The 14,053-nt window shown below is 43.5% G+C and overlaps 1 protein-coding gene across 4 annotated transcripts in view; it reads right to left on the minus strand.

The window, feature by feature from the left end:
- The window catches only part of sh2b3 (SH2B adaptor protein 3), a 217,826-nt gene that overhangs the window by 49,648 nt on the left and 154,125 nt on the right, over window positions 1-14,053 (minus strand). For all 4 annotated transcript variants that reach the window (XM_085961561.1, XM_085961563.1, XM_085961562.1 and 1 more), the window contains exon 3: window positions 4,398-4,499. In XM_085961561.1, the coding sequence (XP_085817687.1) occupies window positions 4,398-4,499 (102 nt within the window). The remainder of the gene's footprint in view (window positions 1-4,397; window positions 4,500-14,053) is intronic.

The following is a 14,053-nucleotide window of genomic DNA, read 5'->3' on the forward strand; positions in this document are numbered from 1 at the left end:
TTAAAATTATCTGCCTTTCCACAAATTTCCATTATTCAAATTGGAGGGCATGGTCCCTCCATTTGATGGATAATGGCGATTCTCCTCTTACGGTGTACCATACCATTATTATCCTGTATATATTTCAAATACAATATACAGAAGTTCTGGGCCTGAGTGATTCCATCACAGTCTCCCATTAGCTACATTCATAAGATATTTGATATCCATGAATGATATGGGTCATGTAATACCATGATGGAGTACAAGTAGAACAAGGGTGCCGTCACCCCTATGGTACTCTGCCCATATAAGCCTTGACAGTGAATGTTGGCACATTGCTCAATTATTCAGGAGACATCAGAACCTAGCCTGAGCCTGACCTCATCCAAAGAAAGAAAGATTTGCATTTACATAGCGCCTTTCACGACCTCAGGACCTCCCAAAGCGCTTTACAGCCAATTAAGTGCTTTTTGAAGTGTAGTCACAGTTGTAATAAGAACATAAGAAATTGGAGCAGGAGCAGGCCATTCGGCCCTTCGAGCCTGCTCCACCATTCAATGAGATCATGGCTGATCTTCTGCCTCAACTCCATTCACCGGCCCTATCGCCATATCCCTTGACGCCCTTACTAGTCAGAAATCTATCGACTTCTGTTTTGAATATACCCAATGACTGAGCCTCCACAGCCCTCTGGGGTAGAGAATTCCAAAGATTCACCATCCTCTGTGTGAAGACATTTCTTCTCATCTCAGTCCTGAATGGCCTACCCTTTATCCTGAGGCCCCTGGTTCTAGACTCCCCAGCCAAGGGAAACATTCTCCCAGCATCCATCCTATCAAGCCCTGTAATAATTTTGTATGCTTCAATGAGATCCCCTCTCATTCTTCTGAATTCAAGAGAATACAGGCCTAGTTTACTCAATCTCTTCTCATACGACAGTCCTGCCATCCCAGGAATCAATCTCGTGAACCTTCGTTGCACTCTCTATGGCAAGTATATCCTTCCTTAGGTAAGGAGACCAAAATTGTACACAGTACTCCAGGTGTGGTCTCACCAAGGCCCTATATAATTGGAGTAAGACTTCTTTACTCCTGTACTCAAATCCTCTTGTAATGAAGGCCAGCACACCATTTGCCTTCCTAATAGCTTGCTGCACCTGCACATTCACTTTCAGTGACTCAAGTACAAGGACACCCAGGTCCCTTTGAGCATCTGCATTCCCCAATCTTTCACCATTTAGGAAATACTCTGCCTTTCTCTTTTTTCTACCGAAGTGGATAACTTCACATTTATCCACATTATAATCCATCTGCCATGTTCTCGCCCACTCACTGAGCCTGTCAAGATCCCCTTGAAGCCTCTTCACATCCTCTTCGCAACTGACACTGCCACCTAGCTTTGTGTCATCAGCAAATTTGGAAATGTTACATTTAGTCCCCTCATCCAAATCATCGATATAGATTGTGAATAGCTGGGGCCCAAGCACCAATCCTTGCGGTAATGTAGGAAATGTGGCAGCCAATTGGCACACAGCAAGCTCCCACAAACAGCAATGAGATAATGACCAGATAATCTGTTTTAGTGATGTTGATTGAGGGATAAATATTGGCCAGGACACTGGGGATAGCTCCCCTGCTCGTCTTCAAAATAGTGCCATGGGATCTTTTACGTCCACCTGAGAGAGCAGACGGAGCCTCAGTTTAACGTCTCACCCGAAAGACGGCACCTCCGACAGTGCAGCACTCTCTCAGCACTGCACTGGAGTGTCAGCCTAGATTTTGTGCTCAAGTCTCTGGAGTGGGACTTGAACCCACAACCTTCTGACTCCGAGGCGAGGGTGCTGCCCACTGAGCCACAGCTAACACCCAAACAGATGCTGGGACATTTGACAGTGATGAGTAGGAGGAACCTGGACTGATTTTTCCCCTTCTCTGGCCCAGAGGTAATGAGACCAGATGGAGCACCCTACTGCTGTCTTGGCTGAGACAAGGTAATTCAGCACAGACCGGGAGTCAAGTTTGGGATCTTCGGGTCTGAATGGCTCAGTACCACACTACATAGCACAGAAGAGTACTGATGACACTCAATGAAAAATGCAGGGTCGATACATTTTTTGGACTGGAAGTGATGAATGAACCTATAAAGGGAACAATTTAGGAAAAAAAGAGGAAATTAGCCTGCTGGAATCAAGATAGAGCAAACAAAAATGGGCTCATACCTGTTCAAAGGAATTCATAATGAACAGTTACCAATCTTTTACAGGTCAGTTATTTCTCAAAATTACAGTATATTGTGGTCAGTGTTCTGGTCTGCAGTAGGCTCTTGGGCTTTCACCTCCAGAACTAAAGGTCCTTAAATACACCAGGAATTAAGTTAGGCAAATCTTTCTTTTAGTTAAAAGGGTCTTTCTAATAGTATGAACATTGATGTGATTCCATTTAACGATGGAATTAGGAAGGCTGCACAGATAGCCGGGTAGAATTTAGAAAGGAACATTATAAAGTTCTTTCTAATAGCATGGACATTGACGCAAGTACATTTAATGATGGGATTAGGCTGCACAGATAGCGGGGTTATGAGAAAGTCAGCTTCAAATAGGTTGTCTTAGGGAAACACCGACACGCCCAGCCCTGTGTAGCCATGGTACCAGGGTGATGTAGTGGAAAATGCCTGACGCCTGTGATACGTACAGCAGGAAGGAATCAACAGCTTTACGAGATTAGGTTGGAAGGGGAGAAAAATCGGTAGAAGGAGAAAAGCCCTCAATCTAATTTATTTTATTTTATTTTAACTTCACTTTTTTTTTAATGCCAAGGAGGAGGTAGCTTTTAAATGGAAATAGTGTACAGCAGCTTGATTTCCAAAAGTCTCTGTTACAATAGTTAACTCTGTCATTTCCTGCTTATTCTATGTTTTTTTTTCATGTTTCCCCATTGTTCCTTTTGTCAGCTGTCACTCAGTTGGTAGCACCCTCGCCTCGGAGTCAGAAGGTTGTAGGTTCAAGTCCCACTCCAGAGACTTGAACACAAAAATCTAGGCTGACACTCCAGTGCAGTGCTGAGGGAGTGCGGCACTGTCGGAGATGCCGTCTTTCGGATGTGATGTTAAACCGAGGCCCCCTCTGCTCTCTCAGGAGGTTGTAAAAGATCCCATGGCATTATTTCGAAGAAGAGCAGGGGAGTTATCCCCGGTGTCCTGGTATTTATCCCTCAATCAACATCACTAAAACAGATTATCTGGTCATTATCACACTGCGGGTTGTGGGAACATGCTGTGCGCCAATTGGCTGCCATGTTTCCTACATTACAACAGTGACTACACTTCAAAAAAGTTCTTCATTGGCTGTAAAGCGCTTTGGGATGTCCAGTGGTTCTGAAAGGCGCTATAGAAATGCAAGTCTTTCTTTTCTTTTTTTCATAGCTTTCTTAGACCTACATTGTCAAAAGAATGAAACATCATGCAACCCAACCAACCTGCTCATTCCCACAATGTACGTGGTCACAGTTCCCTCCAATATTTTTAAAATCTGAGGATGAGGAATACCAGTGGGCAAAGCTTAAACAAAAACTGACACATAATTGAGCAAAATTTCCAAGTTATCGGTGTAATATTATATTCCACTTTACTGAAGCCGCTTACTCAGCCTGCTTCTGGGATGTGAGCTCGTCAACATCTGCTATCTGTACTGTCAGCAACAAGCCAAAAGGAAGTGCCTTCTTCAGGGAGGGACAGGTCCCTGAAGCAAGAGGTGAAGGCCTCTGCAGTTGTAGAACACGTCATTTACAAGACTAACCAACAGCTGGTAAAGCTCACACATTGAGGGAAGATGAATTTGTGCATTAATCAAGGCTGGGATTTTGAATCGAGATACTCCATACAGAACTCTATGGTCTACCACTATAATCGTCCTACATATGGCTTAAAATAAAAAGAGCTTTGGTTTGGTGTACAGCTGCAGATACATGCTGTTGGAGCTAGTGAATTAACTGGCACTAATATTTGCATGTCAATGAAAACATAGATGTCACAAAAATATAATAAGAGAGGATTTCAGATTGGTGAGGTGTGGTGAAACATTTGTGATTCAGTGAGATTAGACTATGATGAAAGTCTTTCACATGTCAAGAGACAGTGATAAACCAATGTCTCCAGCACAATTGCCTCATTTTTCGATTGACATTATCAGGGACTGTTTATACCATTTCATGATGCATCTGTTAGACGATGCATCACATGGATCATTATTGAATTCTTTATCACAGCAATCATCTCAGCGGCAGCAATGGCGATAAGGGCAATAAATGAAGAATTCAACTATGCAATTCCACAGAACAAAACTGTCCTAAGGCACTGTTAACAGTGTCCAACATAGCCCCACTACTTCACCCCATCAATACACATCAACTGCTACTCACCTTCAGTACAAATGTGTTTATATTGTCTGGCATCTCGAGCTGAGTGCATGTTCTTATCTCTGTAATCGCAGAGCAAGGAGTACTGTGCTTCGGTTTGGAGCACTGAAAAAAAAAACAGAAAAATATGAAGACATGTTTGTTACAAGATTCATTCTTCTGTGATTGCAATCTAGCTTCAGTATCCCACCACCATCTCGATGTGACTTAAAGTCTACACTGAAGATTTTTATAAACTCTGACTGCTTTCTCTGCACGATGGTTAGAATACTCACTCCAATGTAGGTCCCAATTCTCTCAATATAGAGAGAGTAATGAGATCAACATTAGAGTGCATACATCATTGCAACCATAGTGTTCATCCCTGTTAAGAATGCAGATAAACATTTATGGAGTTTTTAATAATATGTGGCTCCATACATAATTCAAAATCAGGCTTTTATTTCACTTGCAAGAATAATTGACATAATTCACTCGGGGAACAAAAGCCAGAATGTGCAGCTGACCGGAAATTGCTCTCTACTTACTGATGGCAAACTCATCACTATATATTTGGCTGCACTGATTTGGCAAACTAGAACCTAATAGAAAAAGAACTGAAGAGAGCTGCCCTGAAGCATGGAATGTACATTGACAAGCACTGTGCTGGCTAACCCATTACTGGCTCACAAGCCAGGAAGTCAGGTTCATTGATAAGATCGTGATATTGGGACATAATGTTGGCCAGGACTAGGCTGCTGGCTAGATCAGCGATGTCATCTCATGATCACGATGCCATGAAATTCCCATTTATTTTGCAGAGCTAGTGCCACATATCAGTAGCAGCAGACAAAGAAATTGGCACAGACAGTTGTTCAAAAGTACTGATTTGCTGATGCATATTTCCTGGTGACAGCTGGAAAAAAGCGAGAGCCTTTGCTGCCAGAGATAGCATTTATATTGCTGCCACAGCACTGTTGCCTCTGGGGGTACGAAAGAAAAACCCCTCTGAAACCATCAGCGCTGCTTCAAGTGCCTGACAGTGAGCTCTTAAAGGAGAGGCCGCTACAGGCATCATTAAACACATCATCACCATGGAAACAATTTGGGTTCTTCAATAGTGCATGAATAACCCAGATGGTCAGTGGGGTAACAGGTATGCTATAAATAGAGTCTTTCTTTCCATCTTACTTCTCAGTTTGTTTGCATCATGAAACTTATCCCACTTTACAAAATCTACCTACTGTACAGTGTGCAGCTCCGCACAATTTCTATTTGGTGCCCTGCGAATAGCAATCTCTGCCACATCTATAGATCTGTTGATCACGCAATGAACAATATTACAGACATTTTTCAAGATCTTAATTTCTTAACCTTTATGAATCAGGTTAGTCGCTGGAATGTAACCATAGCACTTGTACAGAAGGGCACACTGCACAAACTGCTCTCAAGATTTGGTAATACAGAAACCCCATTATAACTCATCTCTTCAAACCTCAGAGAAGTCTCATTATATCCGGAGAGGACTGCATGTAATACCAGGCACTTCTTATTCTAACACAATTCACCATAATAGGATGTGCAGTATGCATAGGTAGGCAAGGGCATTGTCAGTGTATATTATCAAAAGTATTAAGTTATTCCAAGTAACTTGTTAGAAAGATTAACAATTACAAAAACCTGTGTGGCCTATTTGCAGAGAGCTTGGGGAGCTGTGCAAAAGCAAAGATTTCAACAATCTTGACTGTTAATGGTTTGCACCTGGTCACCTTCATTCACTATCCCACCCACACAAGGGCGCAAACACATGCATATTCCATCATAGCATCAGAACCTCGAGTGGGTATAAGCCAGTGTCTAAGAAACACCCTATGTCACTGTATTCATGATCTACAGTCTCTGAAAGAAGTTAGTTTCATTAAGGGACCATTTTAGAAATTGATAAATCATTGTCAGTATATTTGTTAATAGAGATTAGTTACAAATCATTTACAAGATCAAACAATTGCTTAAGAAAGAACAAACTAAAAAAGGATCAGACTTTCATTTATATAAGGCCATTCAAGTCCTCAGGAGGTCCCAATACAGCCAATGAATGACAAAGCAGTCCACTTGATTGGCGGTTCACCACCACCTTCTCAAGGGCAATTAGGGTGGCCAAATAAATTGCTGTAAGTGCTGTTTTGTAGGCCAATGCAGCAGCCAATTTACACACAGCAAGGTCCTACAAACAGCAATGAGATGAATGACCATTTAAACTGTCTATGGTAGCATTGGTTGAGGGGTAAATGTTGGCCACGACACCAAAAGAACTCTCCTGCTCTTTGAATAGTGCCATGGGATCTTTTGCGTCCATCTGGGAGGGCCAATGGTTTAATGTCTATCCGAAATTCGGCACCTCCCAACAATGTACTGTACGGAAGTATCAGTCTAGATTATGTGCTCAAGGCCTGGAATAGGGCAAGAGTCTGAGGGAGACGACAAGGCTCACAGTGAATTATCACAATGTAAAACCATGCTGCAAATTTCATCTTGGAAATCCCCGAGTTGGAAATCCGAGAGGTTTAGGGAGGGAATTCCAGAGCTTAGGGCCTAGGCAGCTGAAGGCACGGCCGCCAATAACAAACCACTAATAGAATTATCCCTGGAATTAATGTGGGGATCACTGCTAAGTTTCCTGCTGATAAAAAGATTAGGCTAATTCTTTCAATATGAAATATGGTGGTGACTATGCTGCAAAATTTTAATACTTTTCCTCTTTAGCTCAGTGAGAATGCCCAGGGCAGGTTTGGGAAAGGTTATGTACAACACCGGACTTCTTTCTGTCTCAATACTGCGTCTCAACATCGATCTTAGAAAAACCTTTGCCCCTCGTATCAGTGTGACATTGTCATTCCCCAAATCATCACTGATTGCTCCATGTTGTTGTGGATCTTTTATCATGGGAATCTGGATTGAGAATGTGAACCAAAGTTTCATCCCATGTAAGTAACACAGCGTTCGAACACACTGGCACTCAGTCTCCTGGTAATTCTTTATCATTAATAGAATAATTATACTGTCTACTCCTCTTGGAGTTTGAATATTTTGGAGCAGAAACTCCACCTGTGTTGTTTTATTTAAATTGCTCAATGAATCAATTTATTCATTCATGGGATTTAGGCGTCGCTGGCAAGGCCAGCATTAATTGCCCATCCAGAATTACAGTTGAGAAGGTGGTGGTGAGCCGCCTTCTTGAACCGCTGCAGTCTGTGTGGTGAAGGTACTCCCACAGTGCTGTTAGGGAGGGAGTTCCAGGATTTTGACCCAGCGACGATATAGTTCCAAGTCAGGATGGTGTGTGACTTGGAGGGGAACTTGGAGGCGGTGGTGTTCCCATGTGCCTGCTGCCCTTGTCCTTCTAGGCGGAAAAGGTCACGGGTTTGGGAGGTGCTGCCAAAGGAGCCTTGGCGAGTTGCTGCAGTGCATCTTGTAGAGGGTACACACTGCAGCCACGGTATGCCAGTGGTGGAGGGGGTGAATGTTTAAGGTGGTGGATGGGGTGCCAATCAAGCGGGCTGCTTTGCCCTGAATGGTGTCGAGCTTCTCGAGTGTTGTTGGAGTTGCACTCATCCAGGCAAGTGGAAAGTATTCCATCACACTCCTGACTTGTGCCTTGTAGATGGTGGAAAGGCTTTGGGGAGTCAGGAGGTGAGACACTCACCGCAGAATACCTAGCCTCTGATCTGCTCTTGTTGCCACAGTATTTATGTGGCTGGTCCAGTTGAGTTTCTGGTCAATGGTGACACCCAGGATGTTGATGGTGGGGGATTCGGCAATGGTAATGCCGTTGAATGTCAAGGGGCGGTGGTTAGACTCTCGCTTGTTTGAGATAGTCAAAAACATCGTCCAGGTCTTGTTGCATGTGGGCATGAACTGCTTCATTATCTGAGGAGTTGCGAATGGCGCTGAACACTGTGCAGCCATCAGCGAACATCCCCATTTTTGACCTTATGATGGAGGGAAGGTCATATGTGAAGCAGCTGAAGATGGTTGGGATAATGTGGAATTTTTTTGACCAAATTCCAACTTTGAATGAACAGTGTACAGAAAACAAATTTGTTTACCATAATAGAATCTTGGTATATTTTCTGGCAGCAAATTTCATTGTGAGGCATTGTTGTACACAGGTTAGAAAATACTCAACGGCTGGGAGTAAGGACCGATTGCATTACGGTGATTGAATAAGTCAAATTCCATTCTTATTACGAGCTTTCAGGATTTATACCAGTGTTTTGGCAACCGCATTCTACAAATCTTTCTGTTTATAGCTACGCTCACTGGTAGATGGTGACAATTTCTGTTCTTATTACAAGATTATAGGATTTGCACGGGTGTTTTGGAGATCACGTTCAATTATTCTGTCCACATGAGTCAGCTTGAGTCAGTTGGTAGCACTCTGTCTGAGTCACAAAACTGTGCGTTGAAGCAGTAGTCCAGGAATTGAGAATGTAACTTAGGCCGACAGACGGCGCAGTATTGAGAGTGCGCTCATCGCCAGAGGTGCTGTTCTGCAGTAGAGACTGTCCAAGATTCTGTCTGTCTGATGCAGGTGGATCCCATGGCACTATTAAAAGAAGTTGTTCTCCTAGTTTCCTAGCCAGCATTCTTTCCTCAACCAACACAGCTACAAAATAAATTCGCTGGTCATTCTCTCATTGCTGTTTGTGGAACCTTGCGGTGTGCAAAATGGCCGATTCGCTTACATAACAAGAGTTCTACATTATACGAGAAGCACTTTGTGATGCATTGGGGAAGTGTGATATAAATGCAAGCTGCTTTTTCCTTTAATTTTTGTGAAAATCAAAAATCAGTGACTTTAATGAAACCCAGCCTAGTCCCTAAATTAAAGAATGGCTTTCAATGACCTCCAATCTTTAAAGCAAGAATATTCCCTTAAGACATTCCTCTCTCTCAATATTTTCCAATGAACAGTAATGCAGGAAAATACTCCACACATGAACGGAAATACCATTTGGTACTTGAATTCCAAGGATCCTATAAAATGGTGTTACAGATCCATCCTATTTGAATATAGCAGATTAATGGCTGTGCGGGCGGGCAGACGATATGGTTTCAGTCACAAATATTGTCACACCATGTAATACATTTTGTAACAATGTATAGTAAAATATATTGCATAAATTTTCAAATGTATTTATCTACATATTAATTTGTGTGTGAACAGACCCCTACTTATGACTTCACACAAGCCATATCTGACTCCAAGTTCATGGTTATAGCCAGGTCTGCAGCAAGAGATAGCGAATGTGCTGGGGCTGCTTTGCAGCACATTTCAGTTCCTCGTCAGGAACAGCTATTAAGATTCATTTGTAGGACAGATTTTTGACAAGAGCAGAATGAAATGATGACTACAGCGCAGGAGTTAAAGACTAAGCAGTTTGTTTTCCCTGAACAACGACAAGAAGTCAGAGTCTGGTTGGTCTGCTGAAACCTAAAATAGCAGAACTTTATTAAAAGGAAAATATGTCTATCAAATCGTGAAATATAACATTTTAAAATGGTACATTCCGATGAAAGTTTCAAAAAGTTACCAGGAGAGAAATGTACCAGCATTTGGCCCCAGCCTGTGGAGAGGTTAGGGTGGGTGGGGAGGGGAAAACAGCATTTCGATGGAGTGCGCACAGTTCCAAGCTTGCTGCCTGAAGTCCTAGTGAATAAACCGAGCCAATTCGATCAAATTTGCTGGTGGGCATTTAAAAAAAAGTTTTAATTAAATCTGCCATGAATAGATTATCTGCTGCTACTGGGAGAAAGTTTAAAAATGTAAATACAAATAATTAATTCCCAAATGACAAATACAGTATGATTTGCAATACAATTGCACAAAAATGTTCATTGCAGACGCTAAAATACTGAAAAGTGCATTAAATAAAAGTGTTCAAAAAAATGTTCCAAGGGCGTGTCTCCAGACACCCTGGAAAATAAATCTGGTGCCTTCAATCCTTGTAACTGCCCCTTATGGTTTTCATGTACTTATGGTTTATTTTCTCTAATATAAGTAAAAGGAAATGGCAAAAATACTGCAAAAGCTGGAAATCTGAAATATCAACAGAAAGTGCTGGAAATACTCAGCAGGTCAGGCAGCATCCGTGGAGAGAGAAACACAGAGTTAACCTTTCTCTCACTGCAGATACTGCCTGACCTGCTGAGTATTTCCAACATTTTCTGTTGATATTAAAAGTAATGTTGGGTGTACTTAGATTGCAATCTCAGCTCCCACTGCAATTTCAGTGTATTTATTTTTAACACGTCACAGGCTTTTGTTCAGCGTTTTTGGGGCTGTGTTAGGTTTTTTGAAACTGCTGGCCAACATTTGCTAGTTTCCGAAGTTGGCACTTCCATTCATTACTAATTCTTTTAGCAAGATGCTTGGAGCTTAATTATTAGCTCATTCATGCTGCATCAAGTTTATTTTGAGCGGATGCAACTTAAAAAAACATGCTGCTTAATTTAACAATGATCGAGGTGAAGAACAAAGGAGTGTGGTATTAGTAATTGTGGCAATAACCAATCACAAGTGACCTTGCTACAATAGTAGGAATTTAAACTCCAGTCACTACAAAAACAGGGATAAAGGTGCTAATGATTCACCGAGATAACATCCATTCACATTGCTCAACATAAAAATACCAGTATTTTTCCATGAAAACCGCAAAGCAGTGGCCTTGCCAATAAGTATTGTGCAAATAGTACACATTGCAGAAAACAAACACATTACAAACATTAATGCGCATCTCTTTCTGTGGGTACATCGGCACTTTTATACTTTTTCAGGCGCACGGCAGATCTGTGAGTTTCAACAGGAAGGAGTGAGTACTGAATGGCTCAAAAGTAGAACAATAAAACTATTGAAAATGTGTGTGTGAATTGTTCCATTTTGCTAAGTGATTCCACAACATACAGTAAAACCCAACCGCCGCCCCCCTCGTCTATCACGCCATCTCCAACGTGAACTACATAATTAGCAGCCAAAACAAAAGTACAGCTCCACATTGCCTTAAGTCCACAGGACATCTAAGCTCCAAGTACTCAGTATCAAAAGCTTTGGAGCCTATAATTAATGAAAACAAATGGTTGCAGATATAACGTGTGCCAACCATCAGATGGTTCATGAAGTATTTGTTGTAGGCTCTTGGTTTCTAACCATTTTAAATCTACACAGATGGGAAGCTTCTGTGACTTTCCAACACAAACATGTTTGACTGCCCAAAATAGGGTAGCCCAAGCCAATTGTCCATTTTTCATGTGAGAGCCTAAACAATAAAAAGTGACCAGCTATTCAACCATTGGAGCGGAGCTCAATCCTGTCCTCACCTGATGTCCACACTTTGACAGTAGGGGGTCACTGGTTAGCAATCAAGAGCGAGGGCTCTTGCTGATTGTTTCATCTTTAGCCTAGGGATGCTGAGGTCAACTAACTCTGACCAGAAATCAAACATGGTATCTTCCCGATTTGTACAGTCCAGTTATATACCAGCTTTACCAAATGAGCCTTCAAGGAACCGAAAGGGGATAAATTGCAACCTAACAAGCAGAATTACAGGCCAGTGAGCCTAACATCAGTGGTAGGGAAATTATTGGAACAAATTCTGAGGGGCAGAATTAGTCTCCACTTGGAGGGGCAAGGATTAATCAGGGATAGTCAACATGGCTTTGTCAGGGGGAGATCATGTCTGACCAATTTTATTGAATTTTGAGAGGGGGTGACTAGGTGTGTGGATGAGGGTAGTGCAGTAAGGCTTTTGACAAAGTCCCACATGGGAGACTGGTCAAGAAGGTAAGAGCCCATGGGATCCAGGGCAACTTGGCACATTGGATCCAAAATTGGCTTAGTGGCAGGAGGCAGAGGGTGATGGTTGAAGGTTGTTTTTGTGACTGGAAGATTGTGTCCAGTGGTGTACCGCAGGGATCGGTGCTTGGTCCTTTGCTGTTTGTAGTGTACATTAATGATTTAGATATGAATGTAGGAGGTATGATCAGTAAGTTCGCAGATGACACGAAAACTGGTGGAGTGGTAAATAGTGAGGAGTGAAGCCTCAGGCTACAGGATGATATAGACAGGATGTTAGATGGGCAGAACAGTGGCAAATGGAATTTAACCCTGAAAAGTGTGAGGTGATGCATTTTGGGAGGACAAACAAGGCAAGGGAATACACAATGAATGGTAGGATCCTTGTAAGGACAGAAGATCAGAGGGACCTTGGTGTGCATGTACATAGATCCCTGAAGGCAGCAGGACAGGTAGATAAGGTGGTTAAAAAGGCATTTGGGATACTTATATTCTATGCTTCGGCTAATGAAGGCAAGAGCAGGGAGGTTATGATGGAGCTGTACAAAACGCTAGTTAGGCCACAGCTGGAATACTGTGTGCAGTTCTGGTCGCCACACTATAGGAAGGATGTGATTGCATTGGAAAGGGTGCGGAGGAGATTCACCAGGATGTTACCTGGGCTGGAGCGCTTCAGCTATGAAGAGAGACTGGACAGGCTGGGGTTATTTTCCTTAGAGCAGAGAAGGCTGAGGGGGAACCTGATTGAGGTATACAAAATTATGAGGGGCATAGATAGGGTAGATAGAAAGGAACTTTTCCCCTTAGTAGAGGGGTCAATAACCAGGGGGCATAGTTTCAAGGTAAGGGGCAGGAGGTTTAGAGGGGATTTGAGGAAAAACTTTTTCACCCAGAGGGTGGTTGGAATCTGGAACTCACTGCCTGAAAGGGTGGTAGAGGCAGGAACCCTCACAACATTTAAGAAGCATTTAGACGAGCACTTGAAACGCCATAGCATACAAGGCTACGGACCTAGTGCTGGAAAATGGGATTAGAACAGACAGGGATTGATGGCTGGCGTGGACACGATGGGCCGAAGGGCCTGTTTCTGTGCTGTATAACTATGGCCTAGAAATTGGGTTGAGGCGCCAAAGTGGCGCCAAGTTCGCCTGGGCGCTGATTTTTGCGCAGCGTTCGGAGCATTAATGAACGTCAGAAATTCAGTTTCAGCGCCCCTAGAGGGAGACGGGGCGAGGCTCGAGGTGCTCCGCGTCCCTCTTAGGGTGCTGAAACTGAATATCGCAGCGCAACACGCTGCGGCACGGCACGCTGCGGTACTGCAGGCCTTCCTCCCATTGTTAAGGGGGAGGGGCCTGCAACAGCGCGATCCCCGATCGCGAGTGCCGGCAAAAGAGCCCGGCACCGAGGAGAAGTGCCGGGCTCTCGGGAAACAGCCGGCAATGCCGCGGGGGGGGGGGGGGGGGGGTCAGGAGGCCGGGGACGGAGGTGCCGCCGAAAAAGGCGGCCGCCCCGCACCTCCACCTTAACTTGCACCACTGCCGGCACAGCAAGGCCCCGTGAACTGGGCGTGGGTAGCGAACGGCGCTACAGCGGCGTTTGCTACCAAATATCGCGATCGGGGCGCTAAGCACACCGATTACGTCATTGGTGGTGGCGCAGCGCAACAGGCTAACGCCACCATTAGCGCCCCCGCTGAATATCACGGGAGACGCGGCCAGTGGCGCTACAGCCACTGACTGCCCTCTTTAGGCGCTAACAGGTGGTGCTACTCACCCAATTTCTCCCCCTATGACTATGAGAACATGCTACTGAAAGACAATATTGTCAT

This window comes from Somniosus microcephalus, chromosome 19, assembly GCF_052327205.1.
Source record: "Somniosus microcephalus isolate GS21.2 chromosome 19, FLI_Smic_1.0, whole genome shotgun sequence".
Taxonomy (NCBI): Eukaryota; Metazoa; Chordata; class Chondrichthyes; order Squaliformes; family Somniosidae; genus Somniosus; species Somniosus microcephalus.